Genomic DNA, 24859 nt, shown 5'->3' with positions numbered 1-24859 from the left:
AGCAGAAAAAAAAAGAAGAGTGCTGAGGGACCGGGTGAGACACAACACACCTTGACCTGGCATAATTTTAGTGATGGAGACAGGAGACTCTGACATGAATTATGAGACTCTGGTGGTGAAATCAAAACAAGTTAACACCGGGGGTGCTCAGGTGCGTCTATACCCTATGAGTCACCATTGCCAAATGTCAGGACTGGTTGTGGGTACAGAAGAGACGGTACTGCATGGGCCATTCTTAACGAGGCCAGGGAACCAGGGTGTACACAGGCACTGGGGGCGGGGGTGCAGTAAGGCCTGGCTGGCACTGGCCTGGCAATCCAAACGCTTGGCAGGATCCCAAAGCTGCCACTCGTTAGACTCCAGCAAGGTAACAGATGAAGTGCCTGGAAAGCTACCAAGAGCTCTATGAATGTTTGGACTTATTACATATTAACTAAGAGGCTGCTTTTGGTTTTCCTTCCTTTTGGAGGAAGGATGGCATCCCAGAGACAGCACAGGCTTTAGAACTGGGCTGACCTGGGTTCTGTCCTGGCTCCTCTTTAGCTCTGGGAACTTGGACAAGTTGTGTAACCTCCCTGGTGGAGAATGGCCTCCTAACTCAGACTTAGTCACAGCCTTTATAGTCTCGACAAGGCCTATATGACTCCCCATGATCGGGAGCTTCACTGGTCTCTGGCCTCTTCCTCCCTCGCCCTTGCTAGCTCTGCTCCAGCTGGCCTTTTCACTACATTCTCTCAACATACAAAACATGCTCTGACCTCAGGGCCTTTGCACTCGCAGTTTCCTCTTCCTAACACTTTCTTCAGGTATCTGCAGTGTGGCCTCCTTGCCCCCTGCATGTCTCTGACCAAATGATACCAATTAGTGTGATCTCTTCTGACCATCCAATTCAAAAGGGTAACTCCTACCCTTGATTTTTCTGCACAAGATACCTCGCCATCCAACATACTATACGTGCTTTACCACCTGTCTCCACTCATCAGAATTGAAGTCCCATAAGGACAAGGGCTTTTTTTTTCTTTATAACTTAAAAATTAAATTGTTATTTGTTTTCTAGGGGTTTTGTTTTTTACCCACTTCCTTTTCCCTCTCGCCTAGCAGTGCCTGGCTGGCTCACTTGTAGAAAAAAGGATACAACCTTCTGTGCATAAAATCCTATAATGTGCCTGATACACAGCAGGCATTCTATTAGACACCTAGAGCTGCCGCAGCAAATTACCACAAAGTTAGTGGCTAAAACAGAAACTTATTCTCAGTTCTGGAGGTGAAAAGTCCAAAATCAAGGTGTCAGCTCTAGGGGAGAGCACTTCCTCGCCTCTCATAGCTTCTGGTGGCTCCAGGCGTTTCTTAGCTTGCGGCTGCATCACTCTTATCTCTGCTTGTCTTCATGTGGTCCCCTCCTCCCTGTGTGTCTCTGTGTCTAAGGACACTTGTCATTGGATTTAGGGGCCACCTGGATAATCCAGGGTGCACTCATCTTGAGATCCTGAACTCACATCTTTATCCAAACGTCACACTGATAAGTTCCAGGGGTTAGGACATAGACGTATCTTTTCGGGGACCAGCATTCATTAACTACTAGGAAACAAGGATACAGAAGGGCTTATGAATTCCAAGCACGGGGGAGAAATAAATAACTGAGCATCTCACTTATTCCTCACGACTGCCCAGTAAGGCAGATTCTACTATCCTTGTTTACTTGCAAGGAACGGGGCTCCTGCAAGCAGGAGCTTCCACCCCAAGAGCCATACTGGTGTCCACCCGAGTGACAGGTGACACCCCAGATAAGGAGGAAGCCAGTTCACCCAGCTCCAGCCACTGCCATCCCCATGCCAAGCCCCTGGAGCAGGCCCAGCTCTGCCTGGCCGCAGGCTCTAGGGACCCTCAGGTGTGCCCAGAGGTCACATAGTAAATTAGTGAGACAATTCAGACTTGAATCTAGGTGTCATGCCTTCAAGCCAGCGGCTCTTTCCATGTTCTCAAGCTCCCTTATAACCAGAAAACTCAAAAAGGAACCAGCACAAAGCCTAGCTTGAGAATTCACAGCAACCCTGTCACTGGGTGGGGGGTAGCAGCTACGCCCATCCAAGTTCCAGGAAATATCCCCTTGCTTTGGAGCTAATACAGACCACGCAGCGCGGCACACAGGATCTTACTTCCCAGACCAGGGATGGAACCCGTGCCCCCTGCAGTGGAAGCGCGGGGTCCTAACCACTGGACCGCCAGGGAAGTCCCGACCATGCAGATTTTGATGGGGTATTTATTGCTGTTTCACCTCTTGCTGCCAGTCTTAGGGTAGGGATTTCTAAAGTAAAACCACAAGTTTGAGAAACGAAAGACCTGCCTTCACTACCTACTGCTTTGGCCTTGGACAAGCTATTTAATTACTCTGAGCCTCACTTTCCTCATCAATAAAATCAGGATTCCACATCTACCCGTCTCCAGAGTGAGATAATGCATGAACAGTGTTCAGACCATTCTGAGGGCCTTACTCCTGAATATAAAGTTTCTACAGCTCCAGGAACATTTGATCTTTGATGGGTAGGTTGTGTGAGTTACCTGAGACAATCAGTTTCAGTAAAGTTTGTTATTATTATAGATCAGTATGATCTGTGCTTTGCTAGGAAAGATTAGAAATTGGCTCTGATAACAGTGTGGGCTGCTCGGTTTTGGGATGCAGAAGATGCCATCTCAAAGAAATACCCAAGATGGCAGATCCCATATGGTTGTCTAAGGGAGGGGTGGCAGAGAGAGGGAAAAACAGACACAACTCAGCTGTGACTGGCCGTGAAGGTTCCGGCAGACAAGCAGTAGCTCCGAACCTCACTGAGGGTGGGAGAGGCTGCCCACGACATAAACCAAAGTTTTCAGTGTGAAAAGTCAGGAGACCTGGGAGCAGAAGACAGTAGAGCTTGGAGCCAACTCTTTGCTTTTCCTTATAACTACGTGATCTCGATCAAGTCGCTTAACTCCCCGAGTCTGTTTCCTCATCAGTGAAATGGGGATCCCACTAAACCCGAGCTGTGAAGTATAGGCAATGTACATGGATTCCTTTCAGCACAGTCCTGGCAGTAGGTGTTCAGTAGTTCCTTCCTGAAACCCAGCACTTCCACGAACATGCACGCAAATTATGGCAGGTCATTAACGCTCACAGGAGTCTTGTGAGATGCAGATAAGATACTGAATATGAAAATGTCCTGTATACTGTATAATGCTTTATGAATCCAGGGATTAAATAATTCAAACACCAATAACGAATGCATCAGGAGAAAGTATCTCATGACAAATGGGAAATTACATATTGCTGCCCTTGTCCACAGATGCTCCCCAACAATAAGGAGATGACAAATCTGACTCTAAAGAAGATTCTTTATTGAGACCTACTTAAAAAATTTCACTCCCTGATTTAAATAAACTTCAACTCAGTTGACTGGCTGATGGCTGAGCTAGGTAAAGGCTTCATGGTGGCAAAAACGTTCCCCACCTACGATGACATCAAAACAGGTTCCTGAGTAGTGTCAAGTATGAATATACTCAGGGTCTCTGTCCCATCTTCTTCAGGGTTCGATTAAGCTAGAAGAGAAAGAAAAGCAAAGTCAGATATGGCTTTTTAAAATTTGTTTGTTTGTTTGTTTTTGGCTGTGTTGGGTCTTCATTGCTGCATGCGGGCTTTCTCTAGTTGTGGTGAGCAGGGGCTACTCTTCGTTGCGGTGCACAGGCTTCTCATTGCAGTGGCTTCTCTTGTTGCGGAGCACGAGCTCTAGGCACTCAGGCTTCAGTAGTCGTGGCACGTGGGCTCAGTAGTTGTGGCTTGTGGGCTCTTGAGCGCAGGTTCAGTAGTTGAGGCGCACGGGCTTAGCTACTCTGCGGCATGTGGGATTTTCCCGGGCCAGGGCTCAAACCCATGTCCCTTGCTTGCATTGGCAGGCAGATTCTTAACCACTGTGCCACCAGGGAAGCCCAGTCAGATATGGCTTTTTCACCAAACCTTTTCCTACAGTGTGCACGATCACCAGGCCAGGCCGCCCCTCTGACATGAGCGTGAGTTGTCTACTATCATGTGTAAATGCTCGGTTAGGTCCTCCACCTGACATTCTGATGGTGTCACACAATTCATGCAGCTTGTTCTATCTGCCCTTCACACTCAACAAACACACATCCCATACTGCTCTGCCCATTTTATAGACAGGAAAGGGACCCAGGGTGACGAGGCTTGTCAGGGCTGTATTATTATCCTGCAGGAGGAGTCTGGTAGCACGGACCACAGCACAGCAGTGACCTCTGCTGGAGGACTCAAAGCACCAAGACGCAGTGGCTCTAGCTACGGCCACAAAAAGTGACCCACAAGACCTCTCCAAGGGCAGGATGTGGAATGCACCCAGTCTGTCAGGACAGAGCTTCATGGTCTCAGCTTGCAGAAGCTGGCCAGACCTGTCTAAGTCAGAGAGTAACTGCCAAGTGGTGAGGGATGGGTAAGAGCAGGCAGTGAATCCACCCATATGAGGAAATACCAGGGAGGGAGAAGAGAGCCGGCCACCCGCAGCGGGAGATCTTGGAAAGAGATGCTCCAGAGAAGGCTGACACAGCAACTCCTACAGGCCCAACCCCACTCCCCAAACCCCAAGCAGCCAGCCAGTCTAGCTCAGAAACTTAAAGGGCCAATTTCAGGCTTTCTTGAAAACAGAAATGAGAAATAAACAATTTATAACTCCCCACCCAGTTCCTAACCTCTGTCCCCAGCCCACACACCGCTCTCTCAGACCTCTCACCTCTTCAAATTTGTGAATCTGCCGGATGAAGAAATCCCCATAGCGCCTGGCCACCTTGGTGTCTGCAATGTGGATCATGTCCTATGGGAAAAGCAACCAGACAGGAGCGGTGAGGGAGAGCCGCTTTCGGGCCTGCAAACAGCAGTGATGCTAAGTGCCAGATAGACCCTATGGAAGAGCACTACCAGTCAAGAGCTGCTCTTTCTTTTTAGATGGCTGATTTTTATTTTCTTCTTGTTAATTCATTTATTTTATTTTCTAGTCTTTTTAACGAACACGAATCTTTTGGCAATAGTAACATTTAAAATAGCATTTTATTCTTATACACTGTTTATGAGTATAAAGTTGCAAATTAGTCTAGATTTTAAATTGTTTTTTAGCTCAAAATGTTTTGTTGAGCACCATTTTACTTGTAAATTATGACATAATCTAGGTTAAGATCCAAGAACTTTCTGAATCTCTTTGATAGGATTTTTTCAAGTCAAGGATGAAAAGAGCAAAAAAAATAGAAAGTAATTTGCCAAAGACAAACCTGAACCAATAAGGAACAATAATAAAAACATGCAATTAAAAACATTTTCATGTAGGAAATTTAAATCATATTATTAATTTAACCTGAATATAACCTCACAGCAAAATTTTATTTGTAATAACCAAGTTGCTAAATCTTGGGAGAAGTGTTTTATTAAAGACCATCCAGATGGTTGGGACCAGTTCAGCTGGGCCACTAAAAGGGATGGACGGATGGAGCAAATGACTGATATTGCCAAAGAACGTGTACATGTCAGGCATTGGGAATAAATTCAAAAAGGACTTTAGTTAGCTGACGTGATACTGCAGGGGACAGACAGTTCTGATATTTAAAAACATGACTTAAAAACAACATTGAAAAACTTCCCCAACAGACGTGTTTCTGCTTTTGGTGAGTCTGTTCATGGCAGGGATAGCCAAGTTCTGCCAAACACCAAGCCTTCAAAAAGCCATTAAGTCTAAAATGAGAGGATCTGGTTTAGCAAGATGAGCTTCCAAAAACAAACTACCCAAACTGGCCAAGCAATTCCACAACTAGGTATATATACCCAAGAGAATATTGTTCACACAAAACTTGTACACAAAAATTCATAGCAGCATTATCCATAATAGCCAAAAAGTGAAAACAGCTCAACTGTCCATGAACTAATGAACAGATAAACAAAGTGTGGTATACCCAAACAGAGGAATATTATTCGGCTGTAAAAAGGAATAAAGTACTGATACCTGCTACAACCTGGATTAAACTTGAAAAGATGCTCAATAAAAGAAATCAAACGCAAAAAGCCACATCTTTCATGATTCTATTTTTAGAAAATAACAAGAATAGAAAAATCCACGGAGACAGAAGGAAGATCCCTGATTTGCCAGGGATGGCGGGGGTGGGGGAGGAATGGGGAATGCTGTTAATGGGCAGGGATTTCTTTTGGGGATGACGGAAATGTCGTGGAATTAGATAGCAGAGATGGTTGCACAACATGGTGAACAAACTAATAATCATGGAATTACATCCTTTAAAGTGGTGAAGTTTATTATGCAAATTTTATCATTAAAAACTGTCAGCCAAAAATTAATTTTAAAAATTAATTTTTATTGGAGTATAGTTGATTCACAACGTTGTGAAAAAAGAGTATTTAAATTAAATAAATGAAAAGTAGTTGTTAGCAATGGATAAACACACACATATGTATGGTATAGTCTTGTGAGGTTCTTTGTCTCTTAGGGTTGTGTATCCCTAAGAGATGTTGTGTACATATGTGTATCGTAGACCAACAACTTTCTGAAAGCAACCAAAAATGTAGGATATTTTAAAAAATTGCCTCATAGGCGCTTCCCTGGTGGTGCAGTGGTTAAGAATCCGCCTCCCAGTGCAGGGGACACGAGTTTGAGCCCTGGTCCGGGAAGATCCCACGTGCCGCGGAGCAACTAAGCCTGTGTGCCACAACAAAGAGCAGCCCCCGCTCAGCTCAACTAGAGAAAGCCTGCATGCTGCAACGAAGACCCAACACAGCCAAAAAAACCCAAAAAACAAAAAACCCCAAAAAACACCGTTATGTGTACTGTTCAACAGCCAAAAACCACCCAAATGTCCACGAGCAGAAGAATGGAAACACCGTGGTCAGTAACTGCAGTAGAATTTGGACCATCCCACGTCACAGAACAATAAGCATGACTGACCTACTGCTACATATGACAATGGTGGATGGTGATTCTCTCAAATAGAATGTTGAGCAAAAGCTGGATAGAAAATACCACACACTGCATAATCCCACTATATCAAGTTCAAAGCCAGGCAGCACCAATCTAGGGTGGTACAAGTCAGGACAACGGCTTCCCACCCACTAAAGGACTTCCAGCAGCCTACTAAGCACCCTCCCCCCTTCTTCTTCAACCTCATCTCCCACCGCAACCTCCTCTCAGGCCACTCCAGCCACACTGCAGCTGACTGGGCTCGCTCCTGCCTCAGGGCCTTTGCTCTAACTGCTCCCTCCACCTGGAATGCTCTTCCTCCAGGTAACTGCTTGCTAATTTCCACACCTCCTTCAAGTCTTAGTTTCAGTTTCTCGACAAAGTCTGCCCTGAGCACCTTACTTAATACTGCAGCCTGTGCCTTCCACCACCATTACCCCAACTTACTCCACGGCACGTGGCAACTTCCAAACTACTACATGCTTGCTTAATTATAACGCTTCGTGTCATTTTTTTAACACTAGAATACCAGCACGAGGGCAAAAATCTTTGTTGATTTTGTTCAATGATGTGTCCCAGATGCCCAGAACAGTGGGCATTGAGAACCTAGCCCAAGGGGCAGTCATACCTTATCGATGTAGAAGTCAACCTCAGAGGCTGACTGAAATTCACCATCGAGGGCAGAGATGCCACTGGTCCACACCAGGTTCTTCATTTTGTGTTTGAAGACAAGAAGCTGGATTCGGAACTCCTGCTCAGTGAGGTCCAGGAAGCCGGCCAGCTTGGCCACAGGCATGGTGGTGTAGAGCTTGAGGAAGCTGCGGATGGTTGAGAGCTGGGCCTGCTGCTGCACCTCATCGGAAAACACCTTCAGCTGCTGTAAGAAGGGCTCCTTGTGGTAGTTGGGGTGTACGTTGTCATAGTTGGGCACTACAGGTGACAGGAATTTGGGGCAGGAGTAGCTGAAAAGTTCCTCGTAGACCTGTGGGTCACCTTTCTGCATGCGTAGCATCTTGTCCCCATATTTCTCCCGCAGCTGGAGGTGAATGCTCTCATCGATACGCATGGGGTACATGGTGAGGGCGATGGCCAGCAGGGCGTGCATCTGCTCATTCTGCTTGTTAATCTGGGGGTGGGGGGAGAGATCGGTGCAGGGTCAAATGAATGGGTTTTCTGAGGTCCCCACCATCCTCCCAAGTACACTCTGTACAGACCTCCTGACTCCTCCCTTTGTCTTACACCCTTCAGCTAACTTTCCCAATGTCTCCTCCAATCCTCCCTCTAGCTCTACGGAACTTCCGGCCTAGTTCCAGGTCCTCTGTAGTTGTTTCCTGGACTCTTTACTGGTACCTCTGCCTCGGTCTCACCAATCCGCCCTACACATCACTGGCAGGTCAATCATTCCACACCAAGTATGATCAATTCACCCAGAACTCTCTGATGGCACCTAATGCCTCCAGAATAAAGATTAAATACTTCAGCTGGGTCGTGAAGGTCACCCCAGACTCTAACACCCCAATCGGACTGTTCTCCTGCCTTCTAGCCAAAATGATTTATTGTGCCACTACATGACCACACTTCCAAGTCTCAACACCTCCGCTCTGCTTAGAAACCTGCTCCCAATTCTATGCGTGTTTTGAATCCACCCTCCTCCAGGCAAACTGCTTGAGGGCAGTACCCACATCTAACTGATTTTAAACACCCACAGCACAGTGAACCCTCTCGGCACCGCTGGGGAATAAAAGTGAGACAAAAATCCTGTCCTTATCATCAGGGTGTTAATGATCCGAAGTAATAGGTGTAACAAAGAAAACACTTAAGTAGGCTGGCCATTAAAAAATCATCCTACTGAAAAAGCACATAGAAGAGCAAAATTTTGGAAGGCATTTACCCAAAAACTATTGGCACAGGTGTGTCAGCTGGTCAGAGGCCTCCTTACCATCTCATATTTGTATGTGGTCCTTTGGAACATGCTCTTGGTCCTCTGGATGTAGAGAAGGATGTTGGCAAAGACCCGGATAGCATCCTGGTATCGACGCATCATCAAATACGCAAAACCGACATAATAGTATGTGGTAACCTGGCACTCGGGCACACGAGAATACATGCTCTGTGGAAGGAGGCAGAAGCAGCAGCCATGAATCTCAAGACCAATTCATCCCAGGTAGGATCTGAGAATTGCTGGGGCCTAGTGCCGGCTGAGGTGGAAGCACTGAGAGCTCCCTGCAGAGGCCCTGAACTACCCGGAGGAATCCTGGCTCTGAAGTCAGAGGCTCTGAGTGCAGGTCGTACCACTTACTGATGATGTGACCTGAGGACTCCATTTTCTTGGCTGTAACAGAAAAGGACTGGACCAGGTAACCCTAAAATTTCTTTCAGCTCTAAAATCATCTACACCTCACTTTCACATTCTTTCTTGCTTTCTAGTCCTTGCTTTCCCAAATAGCCCTATAAGAGAAAGGACAGATAAGATACACACACGTCAAACAAAAACGTACCAAGTTTCTGTGGCTAGGAAAACAACCACTGCTAACGTATCATCACCTGTGCCACCTTAGAACTAAGTAAGTCTTTCATTAATTCTTCAGTGCAAGTTGAAAAGTAAAAATCTGCCAGCATCAGTCTGGTTTGAAAACAGAATCAAAAGACTGCTGAATATTTTAAGTGTTGTTAAGCACCAAAGAGAAACCACCTGGTCCAGGTTCAGATCTTCCCTGCAGTGGTTTTCCCAGTTCTTGTCTCAGTTTTCCACTGACCTGGGGAGGAATCCTCTTTTATTCTCCGTGAAATCTGTCCTAATAATAGATCAGAGTCGCTCTTGAAGCAGACAGACAGACTTTCTGGCTCTGGGAAGGTGGGCCTGAGAAAACAGGGAATGAATTACCTTCTTGTTCAGTTCGATGTTCTCCAGCACCTTGATGGCCTGGTAGTAATCCCCCAACAGGGAGTGCAGACGCAGAAGCCCCACCAGGCTGAAGTAGCCAAGCATCTTGTAGAGGGAGTGCCGTCCATACTCCCCAGCCACACTCTCAGGGTCACCTGAGAGAGACACACGGACACTGTGAGCACTTCAGCAGAGGCAGTGGAAGGAGGGCAAGCCTGACCCTTGAAGTTTACCCTCAGTAAACTCTCCATCTACTGCCAGTCTCTAAAGCTTCCTGCAATAGGGAAAAACTGCCTTAGAAAGAATACCAAGAAACATCATGCCTGGCCTTATGCTAAGCTTACATTTCTAAGTCACCTAAGGGGTGTGGCAGCCCCCCCCATCCATACACACCTAAGAATATGAGAGGACCCCTCTCATCAATAAGAGTTACTTGGCAAGGCCCCTCCTTTCAGGAAGTCCATGAGATCAAAGCTATCTTCCTAATAACACTATTTAGGTGTGTTCCTATTTGTCTTCCTAAGATACTATTTGCCTTTCTCACTGAGTTGACATTTGCACTGATGGTGCAAAAACAACGCGGGTAAAACTATGGACAACTTAGCATCGATCGGGTAGTGGCACCAAACCCTGCTGTCATCACTGTATCCTTTACCACCACTCACCTGCAATAAAAGAAGCAGCCACTTCCCTTGCCCCACAAAACCCCATGTTTAACTGGCAAAATAACTGATACACAGACTATGAATAGAGACATGGGTATTTTCTCAAAAATGAGTGCAGTGAGCTTGTTAAGATGTCAATGAAAACAACTGGCAGTGTTTGCTGCCAATGAAAACTTGAGCTTTTAAGTAAAAATCAGAATTTCATGAAACTTCTATCTGCCACTATGAACTCAACAGCTCCCCAATGAAGACCTATCTGATAAGGTTGATGGTCAAAGTAACAGATGTGGTTTCAAAAAACTGTATAATTGGGACTTCCCTGGTGGTCCAGTGGGTAAGATTCTGAGCTCTCAACGCAGGGGGCCCAGGTTCGATCCCTGGTTGGGGAACTAGATACTGCGTGCATGCCGCAATTAAGAGTTCGCATGCCGCAACTAAGACCTGGCACAGCCAAAATAAATAAATAATTAAAACAACAACAACAAAAAAAACTGTACAATAAAATGTGTCAACTTTCAGAAAATCTTGATAGCTCAATGAATCAGTATTTTACAAAATCACGCATGGGTAAAAAAATTCATTCAAGCTGCAGGATAAACCAATAAACTTTAATGTAACAAAGTATAAGTTCACTGATAAGGCTTCAGATTCCACACTGCAACTAACCTGTATGAAACTACCCGCTGTCAACTTCTGATGCAGAACCAGAGAAGAGCCAGGCTACCTGTAAAGGCTACTGAGTTTCTCTTCCCTGTCCCAATTAAATATCTGTGTGAGGCCAGATTTCCCTCAGATACTTCAACCAAAACAGCATATTGCCACAGACTGAGTGAAGAAGCAAGAGACTCCAGCTCGCTTCTATGAAGCCAGACATTAAAGAGGTTTGCAAAAACACCACTCTTCTCACTGTAACAAGATCTGTATATAGATAAACCTTGTGATTCTTAATCTTTTAAGACTGTAAAGTGGTCCTCACACCAAAAAGTTTGAGAAGTGCTTATCTAAACAAAGGCCCTGGAGAGGGAGTAGAAGTGTTTACAAATGCAGCTCTCAGGAAGTGCTTGTTCAGTCTGTCGGCCAACAGACTGCCAAGCCCAGCAGCCCCCAAATCAGCCGTCGGCTCCTGTTCACACCCAAATACCAAAGAGGAGCAGCCCATCGCTCCTCCGCACTACCCGCGGCCTCTACTCACGAGGCACAGATGGCAGGCAGCACTCACCTCCACTTGTGTACACCTCCAGCTGTCGGTTGATGTTGGACTTGTCTACAAGGGAGTGAAGGACATTGAGGACACTGTGAACATTCCAGATTTTGGGATTGGAACGAAGGAAGTCGATCTCCTCCTCTGACTTCTTGGCAGTCTTACAGCGGTACTGACTAAACGACTGAAACTGTTGAGGAAGAAGGGAAACATGCAGCAGTGGCGTTAACGCCAAAGGGACAGCACAGCGCACAACACGCTACTGCTACCACTTCTCCCGCTACACCAGTCTGTGCACTACTGGTTCTTTCAAAGCCATCTTTGATTAAGCTGTGGATTTGTTCATTACTGACTATGTTACTTATTCCACAGCTAAGCAAAAAGCTCTAAAATGAGAGGTAATTTGTGGAAAAAAACATTCAATTTGGAGTCAAACATAGTCTAAAGTTACTTAATGTCTCTGGGCATCACAGTGCCATCAGCCTGGCCACCAGAATCAGGTGGCTTACAACAGATCTACTCATACATGGTAGAGATGGGGCAGGTACCTGCATGTGTGTCTTCCCTTCCAGAGCTGACCATTAATTCACCTGTGACAGGAACCCAGTCTGAGTCACCCCTGTCCCAACCACAGAGCCTGGACAAGTGTAAGGCACATATAGGGTACATACCACAGCTATTTGTTTGGGGCAGGGTTTCTATCTGGGACCAGCACTGGGCTGGCTCCATCTGTCACCCAGAGACTAGCATAGGAGACCTAGTTACTCTGTCAGAATTAAAAGCTCCCTGGTTGATTTCTGGTGCATACACAGGTTTGGAAACCAGGGACTTAGAATCTAGGTTCTAGATGACCTAAGATTACTTTTCAACTCTAAAATATCATCCTCCTCCAAGAGTGCAGGAGAAAACGTTTCCAAATTTATAATAAACAAATAGTACGGGGCTTCCCCGGTGGCGCAGTGGTTAAGAGTCCACCTGCCAATGCAGAGGACACAGGTTCGATCCCTTGCCTGGGAAGATCCCACATGCCGCGGAGCAACTAAGCCCACGCTCCACAAAGAGAAGCCACCGCAATGAGAAGCCCACACACCGCAACGAAGAGTAGCACCCACTCGCCGCAACTAGAGAAAACCCACGCGCAGCAACGAAGACCCAACACAGCCAAAAATAACAATAAATTTATAAAACAAAACAAAGAATAGTATCCAGAATATAGAAGGAATTCTCATAAGCCAAAAAGAACAAGATCATCCAATAGAAAAATGGGCAAAGGATACTGATGATCACTTCGAAGAAAAACAGACTTGGTCAATTAGCAGGGAAAATGCTCAATCTCTTCAGAGAAATGTAAATTAAAATGATTACCATTTCTTTCCTATCAAACTGCCAAAAATTAGATCGATCCCATCCGGTAGAGAAAACTTGCTCTCAAATGCTGCTGGTAGTAGTGTAACTTGACACAGCCTTTTAGGAGGGCAGTAATTCCTATTCATTAAAATCCAAAGTGACAAAATGTTCCATATCTTAATTGTGGTGGTGTATACATTTGTCAAATCTCATCAACTGTACACTTAAAATTGGTACACTTTATTGCACGCAAATTGTGACTCTACATATCTGATTTAATATAATTTTAAGGGCTTCCCTGGTGACACAGTGGTTGCGAATCCACCTGCCAATGCAGGGGACACAGGTTCAAGCTCTGGTCCAGGAAGATCCCACATGCTACGGAGCAACTAAGCCTGTGTGCCACAACTACTGAGCCTGCGCTCTAGAGCCCATGAGCCACAACTATTGAGCCCACGTGCTACAACTACCAAAGCCCGCGCTCCTAGAGCCCATGCTCCGCAACAAGAGAAGCCACCACAATGAGAAGCCCACGCACCACAATGAAGAGTAGCAACTAGAGAAAGCCCACGCGCAGCAACGAAGACCCAATGCAGCCAAAAATAAATAAATAAACAAATTTATAAAATAATTTTAACAGCGAATATCCTTCAGCCAACAATTCTACTTATAACCATCCCTAGAAATGGACTTTATCTGTAACACATACACCAGAAGAGTGGTACACCATGTACATGGCACAAAAGAACAAGGCAGGTCTCTACACGATGACTATCTTTCCAGACAGTAATTGATGCCTCTGCAAAGGCAAGGAAGGAAGACACTTTCACTTTACCTGCAGTTAAAAAAAAAAAATCTCAACAATAGCAACACATACATATATTGCTGCATCAATACAAATAAATGAAAAGAGTGGTGGGGAATAAGGAGCAAAAAAAAAAGTTTTGTTTTTTTTTAAATTTTAAAAAAGACAAAAAACAAGAATAAAGAAGAGAGCGGTGGGGAAGAGCCCCTCACCTCACCCCGTGCGGTTTAACTGGTGTTTTCTTCTTAAGCGGCTTCCAGTGCTCTCACTTTTCACAAAGACTGGCTGGTGGAATCACACCTGGCCCACACTGGACAGTCTTTGTTAGAAGCAAGAGCACTTAAACCCCTTAAGAGAACACCAGTTAAGCCCAGGGAATTAGGATTATCTTAAGACGGATGAAGAACCTTAGCACAGATGATCCTCGCTGACTTGCTGCTAGCCAACAGGACAGCCAATCTTCTAAGATTACGCCAAATAATAAGCCAAGGAGCCAGAGAGGGCAAACAAGGCCAGTGTGGTTTGTGGCCTTCACTGCACAAAGGACTGAAGCCTGTCTTGAGCAGGAAGCCTCTCTCTCAAAGAGCCCTAGGAAGGTTTCCTCAGCTCACCAACCACAACTTATCAGCACTCTGTACTCAAAGTCTCTTTGATCCGTGGGGCTCAAATAACTGCTTTATTAGGAAACTGATTTCTCCTGAAATACCTAGTAAGAACTGTGCCATCCCTGTAAAACATGGAAAAGATGTTTTTCCAAAATCAATTATTTTATGGTTTTTAGCAACAGCACTCTGAGATAGGTAATTTTTCCCTTTTGATAAAAATGTTCTTTCATTCTGATCCAACATATACTCACATCATTAGCACCACCATCAAGATATAGAATCTTTCTCCTGTAGGCGAGGAAAGAGAGGCTCAGAGAGCTAAGTAACACGTCATCACTACAGAGCCACCACGTAGCAGCCCTCAGACAAGTACCCACTCCTAGCTGACTCCAAAGCCTGGAAACCTGTGTTCTTCCTGCCAGACCACCTCTCAAGGTCAGTTAAGAACGTGGTGAATGTCAGGAGCTCAGTTCTCCAGACTTCTGAGGTCAGAATGGAGCTCTTAGACCTCACTGATTCAAAACTTCAAAACACCACAACATAGAGGCCACTTCCACAGGGTATTTCACACTACCCTAGGGTGGCTATACACCATGATCTTTTTAACAACACAAACAATGGCAACAGCTGCTCCTTGTCTGGACCAGTTATTTCAAATTAGGCCAAGGCTGACCAGATACCTGGTAGATGAACTCATCGATGATATCCCAGAGCCACTGGTTGGGGAGTTCGAGGGGAGCAGGACCATCAGCATCTGGACAGGAGACCATAGAAAGGTCAGACTCGATCAATGACTATATGCCCATTCAGTAAGGCTGCAGAATGCATTTTGTAATTTCTCTCGTAAAAGGACTATGAACCACAAGACTTCCCCCTCTTCCCACCTGCACACTAAAATCCTGCTAAAAAGAGCTGAAGGCCAATACGAGGTCTCATAACCTCAGACTCACTGAGAATGTAGTTGAAGAGATTGCAGTAGTTGTAATAGGATTCAAACCTCTGCTCCAAGGAGGGTCCCCCCTGTAAAGAAAGCAGAGAAAGGACACATTTAATCTAAATGCGTTCTACTAATGGCCTGCCACTGACAGGAGAAAACAAATACAGCTGATCCTTGAAAACACAGGGGTTTTGGTCAAAAATCTGTGTATAATCTGTGTATAATGTATCGTTGGCCCTCCACATCTGCAGATCTAACCGATGGTGGATCCTATAACACTATAAATATTTATTGAAAATATCCGCATGTAAGTGGACCCGCACGGTGCCAACCCGTGCTGTTCAAGGGCCAACTATATATGAGAACTGACGTCGGCTCTCCCCTTCTTAGCATGTGAGAGCACTCAAGTGACGGGGAAGACAGTTAAGTGCTACAGCAGTTCAAAGGGGCACTGAATACCTCACGCCAATGGTTAAGTTTTATACCAAAAGCTTTAACTGACCATTCAAGATCAGGCATATAGATCTGGCAAGGCAGAGGAGTGAGGGGAAGGTGTTTCAGGAAAAACAGGACTAATGAAGGCAAAGAAGTAAAATCGTGGTGCTTGAAGGTTAGGGAGTAAGGCAGGCAATGCTACACTGGGCTACATTGGGCCAGAAATGCAGAGGTCTTACAGTGCCAAACAAGAATTAAGCCAGGGGGTCAGCAAATCCACCATCACCTGTTTCTGTAAATAAGAACCTTAACTGGCACACAGCCACGTGTACGCACTGTCATGGCTGCTACAAAGCTGAATAGATTCGACAGAGACCGTGACAGCCCTCAAAGCCTAGGATACTCTCTATCTGGCCCTGTACACAGCAGGCTGCTGACCCCTGATCTAGACTTCATGTGGCTGGCAACTTAGAACCACTGAAGACTTCTGAGCTGGGGAACAACGTGATGTATGGTGTATTTTGTGATGGAGTAGAAAGAACACTGCCTTGGAGTCTTAGCCCCACTGCTTACTAACTGTGGGGTCTGACAAGGTACTTAATCCCTATGAAAAATGAGATTATGAGGTGAAAGTGCCTAATACAGTAAATGCTCTTTCAATGAAAACCTCCCCCTCCAACTCCCCCCCATCACGTACGTGAAACTGCCCCATCTGGTACCTAGTGAAGAGATCACGGGGTCAACAAACTTCTGCTGAATCTTCATCTACAGACCAGAGGAAAGATCAGAGGTGGCAACCAGCCATACTATGGGTTCTGATGCCACGTTCTGCCGAAAGCCATGTTATACAGGCTGGCTAGATTACTAGCCCAGCCTGCAAAGTACCTGAGCCATAGCATCAATGGTAGAAGAGAATCTTTACTTTCTATCAAATGAGGTAGTCAGAGAGCTCACTGGGATGCCAGAAAAACATGGCCCCCCACATTACTTTGGCAACAAGAACTCCTTCAACTACCGCCACTGGTCGTGGGGGGCTCCTGGGCCAAGGCCAGAGCTCTTGTCAGGTCAAGTCATCCTCAGGGGGGTGAGGGTGAGTGTGAGAAGCTGGGAACTCTTTAGATGGAAATACCCTAAGGAGACTGTGGTGGCAGCTTCTTTAATTTACACACGCACATACACGCTCCGACAATTAACGTGTCAACATGGGGGATCAGACACTGGATTAGAGCAGCGAGCAAGACAAAGTCCGTGCCCTGCTGGAGTTTACCCTCTAGTGAGGGAAGCAAGCAAAACCCAAGTAAATAAGACAATGTCAGAGAGCGATATGTGCTCTGAAGTGTCACATAGTATGACTAGGAGCCAAGGGAAGGAGGGAAAGATGCAGGAAATGAGACTGGCAAGGAAGTCAGGGGCCAGGTCAAGCAGGACCATGACTAGGACTTGGGATTTTATTCTAAGTATGATGGGAAGTCACGGTAGGATTGTGAGGAGGGGGGTGACTTGATGAGACTATGTTTTAAAAGGATCACCATGGTTACTAGGTTGAGAATAAACGTAAGTGGGCAAGAGTGGAAACTGACACCAGGTGAGCAGTTATGCCGTCATTCAGGCAAGAGATAATAATGCCTTGAACCAGGGTAGGTATGTGCATTTTTAAAAGATACAATGCTATATGCACACCTAACAGACTACAGTAACAGTGTAGCATAACCTTTTTTTTTTAAGATTATTTATTTATTTAAAAATAAATTTTTGGCTGTGTCAGGTCTTAGTTGTGGCACGCAGGCTTAGCTGCCCCGTGGCATGTGGGATCTTAGTTCCCCAACCAGGGATCGAACCTGCATTCCCTGCATTGTAAGGCGGATTCCTTACTGCTGGACCACCAGGCAAGTCCCTAGCATAACTTTTATATGCACTTGGGAACCAAAAAATTCATGGGACTGGCTTTATTGCGATATGCACTTTATTGCAGTGGTCTGGAACCAAACCTGCAATACCTCCAAGGTATGCCTGTAAACAGTGTAGATAGTATTTTAAGAGACTTAGGGCACTCTAAAATTCAGAAATCAGGAAGAAAAGAATCCAGCAAGTGCCCAAAGTTGGAAGAGTGTGGTAGAAAAAACAATGATGTCACAATAAGACAGGCCTAGCTTCAAAGAATTTTGCCATTTACTAGCTGCACGAATTTGAGAAAAAGCAACCTCTCTGCGCCTCAGTTTGCCTACTTTGCAGGATCACCATGGGGATTAGAGACATGCAGATGTGTGCCAAGTGCCTAGAATTGTGCCTGGCACACAGCAACAGTTGTATGTATTTCTCAGAGGGCAGGAGGCTCAGTGGCAATGCACTGAAGGGAAAAAGCAAGGGCATTCCAAGCAGAGGCATCCGAAGGTACCTGGGAACACACTTTTAGGATGATGTTCTGCAACCCAGTGCATGTGATAAGTGTCCAGTCAAGAACTGTGGGGATAAAGAAATTAAAAAGGATGGACAGGCTATGCAGTGGTACCATTTGCCTAAAACAGACACCCAGCTTTCTGGGTTCTATCATTCCCTCCATCCTTTCTTAAAAGAAAGCTCAGAAAACATGCCAACCACTCTTGGACACTGAACCAATATAAACTAGCAACTGTTTTCCAGGGACAAAAATGGCATAGAGTTTAAAAACTGCCAGCAACGTTTAGATACTCACACTGACTTTGGCATATATGTGCCTGTAGTATAATTCTTTGTACAGAATCAGAAAGACAGCATCTGAAAGAGATGGCAGAGGGGTGCTTTAGTAACCCACCAAACAACCGGGGTCTTCTGGCAATTTTAGCCCATGGTGGGAAGTAAAGTGGTAAATGTGATTTCAGAAACCAAACAACATCAAAATTCTAACACTTACACCCCAAGAATACATGCAACGAGAAACTTCATTTCCCACTTTATCCTTTCAACCTCATCTTAATCTCATTCAGGCCCGTTTCCCTTCACCACTTAGATATTTTTCCCATACAGTTGCTTAACCAAGACGTAAATACTAATGGCTCCATGGAAGGCGATATGACAGGATCAAAATTGCAAATACATGGGGATCTTTGACTTAGACATCCTATTTTAAGGAATTTATCCTATTGATATGATGCAACCATTAAAAAGAAAGAAGGTGGGGACCTCCCTGGTGGCACAGTGGTTAAGAATCCGCCTGCCAATGCAGGGGACACGGGTTCGAGCCCTGGTCCGGGAAGATCCCACATGCCACGGAGCAACTAAGCCCGTGTGCCACAACTACTGAGCCTGCACTCTAGAGCCCGTGAACCACAACTACTGAGCCTGAGTGCCACAACTACTGAAGCCCGTGCGCCTAGAGCCCATGCTCCACAACAAGAGAAGCCACTGCAATGAGAAGTCCGCGCACCGCAACGAAGAGCAGCCCCCTCTGGCCGCAACTAGAGAAAGCCGGCGCGCAGCAACGAAGATCCAACGCGGCCAAAAATAAATTAATTAATTAATTTTTTAAAAAGCGGGGATGAGCTCTTTGGATATCAATGTTGTGCAGAAGTTAACATACAGGTCTGAGACTATTAGCCTTAGAAAGGCCTGCTGCGAAAGCTGGTCCTTGCTTGGCATCTGGGACCTAGATTTCAGGAGGGTTTCCCACCAATCTCATAAGGGTGATCTGCTATCCCTAACAACTGTTTGTGCAAACAACATGGTTTATACTGAACACCTGCTTTCCTTCTGGGAGTCTGGAATTTCAGTACATGCTAGGCAGAGGATGTGCCTACACGACCAGCCCCCAATAAAATGCCTGGACATTGAGTCTGTAATGATCTGCTCTGGTAGCTCCATAGAAAGCCCCACAGCTGTCAGACTGAGTCCTATGAATCCTTCTAGCAAATAATCAAACCTGGGGGGGGTCTTGGGAGTCCTGGAGCTGCAGAATACTCTCCAAAAATATAATAAATTTTAAAAACGGAAAGAAAGAAGCATCTATCTAGTCTTTGTAAAAAAGGAACAAGTTATTCCTAATTGCTTATATATGCATAGACTATCAGAGGAAGGATAAACAAGAAAATGGTGAACACTAGATGGCTCCAGAGAGAAAAATGAACAACTTGGGATAGAAATGGGAGGGGGATTTTTATACCAAATCTTTTATACTTTGAGTCCTGTGAATCCTTACCTGTTTAAAAACATGTATTACAGGACTCCTATTGTGCTCAACATACACAATATTATATTCTTTATAGGCAAAATATTAAACAGAGCGTAATGTCTGAGCAACATGGAAACACATTTAAGAGTGAGTTCTAGCAAACGTATGGACACCAAGGGGGGAAAGTGGCAGGGGGGTGATAGTGGGATGAACTGGGAGATTGGGATTGACATATATACACTAATATGTATAAAACAGATAACTAATAAGAACCTGCTGTATAAAAAATAAATTAAATTAAAAGAAAAAAAAAAAGAGTGAGTTCTAGGACTTCCCTGGAGGTCCAGTGGTCAAGAGTCTGCATTCCCAATGCAGGGGGCACGGGTTCAATCCCTGGTCGGGGAACTAAGATCCCGCAGGCCACACTGTGTGGCCAAAAAAAAAAAAAAAAAAAGAATAGAGTTCTAAACCTGAGTAACGATGATGATACTAATATTTAGTATTCAAAAAACGTTAGCTGTAACAAAAGAAGTGAAAGACTTGTACATTAAAAAACTACAAAACAGGGTTTCCCTGGTGGCGCAGTGGTTGAGAGTCCGCCTGTCGATGCAGGGGACACGGGTTCGTGCCCCGGTCCGGGAAGATCCCACATGCTGCGGAGCGGCTAGGCCCGTGAGCCATGGCCGCTGAGCCTGCGCGTCCGGAGCCTGAGGCCTGCGAACCGCAAAACTACAAAACACTGTTGAAAGAAATCAAACACCTAAATAAATGGAAAGACATCCCATGTCCATGGATTACAGGACTTAATATTGTTAAATGGCAATACTCTCCCAAATTGATCTTCAGATCCCACATAATTTCTATTGAAATCCAAGCTGGCTTCTTTGCAGAAATTGACAAGCTGATCCTAAAATTCACGTGGAAATTCAAGGGACTCAGAAGACCCAAAGCAATTTTGAAAAAGAACAACAAAGGTGGAGGACTTACACTTGCCAATTTCAAAACTTACTCCAAAGCTACAATCATTTAGACAGTGTGGTTGGTACAAGCATAAGGATAGACATAGATCAAGGGAATCAAAGTGACAGTCCAGAAATAAACCTCTACATTTACATGATAACAGATTTCGGGAAGTGTCAAGACAATTCAATGGAAAAAGAATGGTCTTTCTGAAAACTGGTACTGGGACAGCTGGCTATCCACATGCAAAAGAATGAAGTTGGCTCTTCTTACTTCACACCATATATAAAAGACACCATCAGAAAGTGAAATGTGAGAGGAGGCCAGAGAGCCCATTCTGGAGCAACTGTAATGACCCCAAAAATTACGGAGGGAAAAGGAAACCAGTCAAGACAAAAATCCCAACTTCAGCTTTCACCACATATGAAACACCTCTGTCCCCTCTTCATCTATTCAGTTTTCATTCAACAAGTTATTTACTAAGGAATTTACTATGTACCAAACCCTGGGGAAATAAAACGGCGAGCAAAACAGACACAGATCGTCCTGAGCTTTCTAATGAGCCTCAGTCATAGGATCCCATCCAACACATGGGACACAAAACACTCACACCTACCGTTGCCAACCTGTGGAGCAATGGTTTCAGCCTCAGGCCAAGGTGTATTCTTGAAAAATCTTTCAGTCAACTTGGTCCAGCTGAAAAATCAAGAAAAAATATTCTAGAACTCCAAAACAGGAAGGAGCTGAGAAGAGACAATCCTCACATTTTATAAATAAGTACCCAAACTCCAAAAAGGGAAGAAGTCACGGAAACAGAGCCAGGGCCAGAGCCTCCAAGTCTACAACTTTCCTCAACCCAATTCTACACCCCAGACAATCCTTCTTAATAAGGTGAAACATTTCTTTTACATCAGCTAGGCACCTACCAAGCTCTTCAGGATCATCTCCTGCCTCTGTATCATGAACTCTAGTCATATTTCACTGCTTACTATTCCCTGACTTGAGAACTACCTTTTAGACACCCCCACCCCCCTCCCTCAGCTTTCCACCTCCCCTTCCACTTCCTGGAGCACTGTGCCTCCTCCCCCTCTCCAAACATGGAAGCAGATCAGTCTATTTGTTGCAGGCTGATGCCACAACAGCCCTCAAGCATCCAATGCAAACACTGCTGCCCAAGATGCTTCACAACCCTACTTCCTTGACGAAGTCTTTCCTGACTATCCAACTCTGATTGACCTGTCTCATTTCTAACGCCCATTACATAAGGGCCGTCCCCTCAAAACCAGAAGCAACCACTCAGAGCTCGGCTCACCCTGTTTTGTGTTGAGAAGTTGTCCAGCACAGTTTAGAAATTAGGTTCTGGTGACAGACTGGACAGGTTCAAAACTCAGCACATCCACTTAGCTAGCAATGAGATTTATCCTTACTGTGCTTTGTTTTCTCATCTATAAAATGAGGAAAACAACAGAACCTACTTCATGGGGTTACTGTGAAGGGTAAATCAGTAAATACAGAAAAAGCGCTCCGAACATTGCCTGATCTATAATGATCATACATATTATTGCTATTATAATTATTGATAGTGATGGTATTATTTTAGGCCTTGTACAAGTTCTGGGCAATGAGTTCAACAAAATAACATGGCCCTAGTCCCCAAAGAATCACAGAAACCCCTCGGGCACTCTCTTTACAGAGAAATGAATAACATCACCCCTTTTTAGGGACTGCATTACTAAGCCAGTCTCACCCAGTAAGAGATCATTTCAGCCAATGGCCCATACCTGTTCTCATAGATGTCCTGAATCTCATACACCTTCTGGTCAATGACATCGCTGGAGACACGACTGGCCTGTAGCTCATACACTTTCTGGTCAATTAAGTCTGAGACAGTTTTGTGGAAATACTGGATGAAATTTTTGATCACTTCAGGGATCACCTGATAGGTCTGCTGTTCATACTGACGTTCATAAGCCAGATCCTGCTTCGGATCTCCTAGAGATTAGATACAATAAATACTTCAAATCCACATACAGAACATAACAAAAGGGCAAGGCCATCCGCTAAACAAAATCAAGTCTATAAAATCGGGTATAATTCCCTTTTAAACACTCAGAAATATAAATCCTCTCCATGTCACTCCCAATCCCCACGGGCCTGTTTGCTCAGAACATTTTCCCACTACTTATTTATTTTATTTATTGAAGTTATTTATTTGCTTATTGTTTCCCGCACCAGAACCTAGCGTCTATGAAAGCAAGAACCCTGTCTGTCTTGCACCCAGGTGTACCTTCAGGACCTGGAACAGTTATGGGGGGAGGGGGGAACTGTGCGAAGGGCAGTAAGTAGTAGGCACTTAATATTTTTTGAATAAATGAATGACTGCCATTTTCTACCCATATGACTTGGTGCAAGTAACTAAACTTCTCTGTCCTCAAGTTTTCTCACCTGTAATGTTAATTTATGTCTTTGGAGAACTGCTGTAAGGGGTAAATGAAATACTTCACCCCAAGTACCCAGAACAACACATGGCACTTACTAAGTGCTAAATCAAACCAAGTTACTGTAACAACTCAGGAAACATCAAAAACCTTCCAAAAAAGATTTCACTTGGACTTGGTTTCAATTACTTTAATTTTTCACAACAAGATTTTCTTCTTCGGCTTCAACAAGGAAACCACAGTCAGGACAGTAACCCTTCCCTTCTGAGACTTTGAGGTGGACCATGAATAAGACCTGGTTTAATAGCTTTCCTGGTGAGAGCTAGTAACTGACTCTAAACCTGGACCATCAAGACCTAGTTTTAAGCAGGTGCCCGTCAGAGCTGCTCTGAGACACCCAAAAAGGTGCCAATCCCTAGAAGCTGGCCAGGCAAACCTGTAGACTCACCTGTGTGCATATCATAGTCGCCCGGGTAAGCATAGGGATCGTAGGCAGCCTAGAAACGAAAGAGACACAGACAAGACAGTCACCAGCTCGTGAATCCAAAATGCTCGTTCTAGGTTCTAAGGATACAAAGGTGGGTAAGACACAGTCTCGTTCTTTGAGGAACTCACACGCCTGTGAGAAAAGGGAGAATAAACAGACAACGACAATACCGCGTTACGGCTGCAATAAGGTAGAGCAAAGCACAAGAGGAAGAGGCTGTGGGAATCTGCGGGGCCTGACAAGACTGAACCCGGACCATAAGAAATCAGAGTGCAGTTACAGACACACAGAATCCTATAACTAGCCTCCGTTCCCGGACTTGGAAAAGGAGAGGACCAGGGGACCGGACACACGAGATGGGCGGGCCGAGGCGGGCTGATCAAGAACCGGGAGCTGCGGGTGGCAACGGCATGAGAAACGCGCAAGCGGGGAGGCTGGCTGGGGCTGGTCGCGGCCCGCGAGTGCTCCCGGAGAGGCCCGGACACCGTCTCCCCGCGGGGCCCAGCATCCAAAGAGCCCTGCCCCTGTCGCGGAGCTCAGCACACGCTCAAGACCAGATTACCTCAGACTCGTAATCGTCTGCAGGATACGACATGGCTGCGCCGCTCGCGGACCTAGGCCGGAAAGAACGGAAAAGGCGGGCCTCGCCTGCCTCTTGACGCCGGAAGTCCATCCCCCTCGAGGCTGCCGGGAAACCGGAAGCTCTTCCGGAGCCGCCGGAAACCTAAGGCAGCCATGTTTGGAAGGGCGAAAGCAACAAACCCATACATTATTCCTCCTTCAAATAGAGGTTCCACAAGGAAGGTGATTCTATAATACTCGCAAAAATTTAGAAATAAACACATTAAATATTTCGGCGTAATAAAGGATGGGCAAAGTAGTTGAAACAAGAAGTAATGCCACTCAAAAGATGGCTGACAGCTTCCTCGGCCGCCCTCTCGCAGGAAGGGAAAATCGGATAT

At 45.3% G+C, this 24859-nt stretch overlaps 1 protein-coding gene across 3 annotated transcripts; it reads right to left on the bottom strand.

Annotated features, from left to right (window-relative positions):
- Positions 1-3351: 3351 nt before the first annotated feature.
- Positions 3352-24562, bottom strand: EIF3L (eukaryotic translation initiation factor 3 subunit L). Of its 3 annotated transcripts, XM_022596824.3 has the most exons (13): positions 24460-24562; positions 23859-23907; positions 22754-22964; positions 21589-21668; positions 18561-18622; positions 15447-15516; positions 15177-15250; positions 11758-11929; positions 9874-10028; positions 8929-9099; positions 7618-8115; positions 4770-4850; positions 3352-3573 (listed from the first exon to the last, which is right to left on the bottom strand). In XM_022596824.3, exons 1-13 carry the CDS (start codon positions 24490-24492, stop codon positions 3535-3537), a joined length of 1695 nt encoding a protein of 564 aa, XP_022452532.2. In that variant the 5' UTR covers positions 24493-24562; the 3' UTR covers positions 3352-3534. The 3 variants fall into 3 exon arrangements, with proteins under 3 accessions (XP_022452532.2, XP_089777430.1, XP_030616681.1); XM_089921304.1 differs by lacking the exon at positions 4770-4850; XM_030760821.2 differs by lacking the exons at positions 21589-21668; positions 23859-23907; positions 24460-24562 and having other exon boundaries at positions 22754-22943.
- Between the last annotated feature and the right edge of the window lie 297 nt (positions 24563-24859).

This window comes from Delphinapterus leucas, chromosome 11, assembly GCF_059928025.1.
Source record: "Delphinapterus leucas isolate spDelLeu-1000000601 "Yukka" chromosome 11, BTC_Dleu_Yukka2, whole genome shotgun sequence".
Classification (NCBI taxonomy): Eukaryota; Metazoa; Chordata; class Mammalia; order Artiodactyla; family Monodontidae; genus Delphinapterus; species Delphinapterus leucas.
The sequence above is the reverse complement of the archived record's forward strand: the minus strand, read 5'-3'. Positions and strand labels throughout refer to the sequence as shown.

Excerpts from the sequence above, each read along its gene's own strand:
- EIF3L (XM_022596824.3), bottom strand. The coding sequence starts at position 24,492 with ATGTCGTATCCTGCAGACGATTACGAGTCTGAG. Across the intron at positions 18,623-21,588 it reads TGCTCCACAGGTTGGCAACG|ATGCTGTCTTTCTGATTCTG; the intron begins GTAGGTGTGAGT and ends CATCTCTTTCAG. Across the intron at positions 8,116-8,928 it reads CCACATACAAATATGAGATG|ATTAACAAGCAGAATGAGCA; the intron begins GTAAGGAGGCCT and ends CCCCACCCCCAG.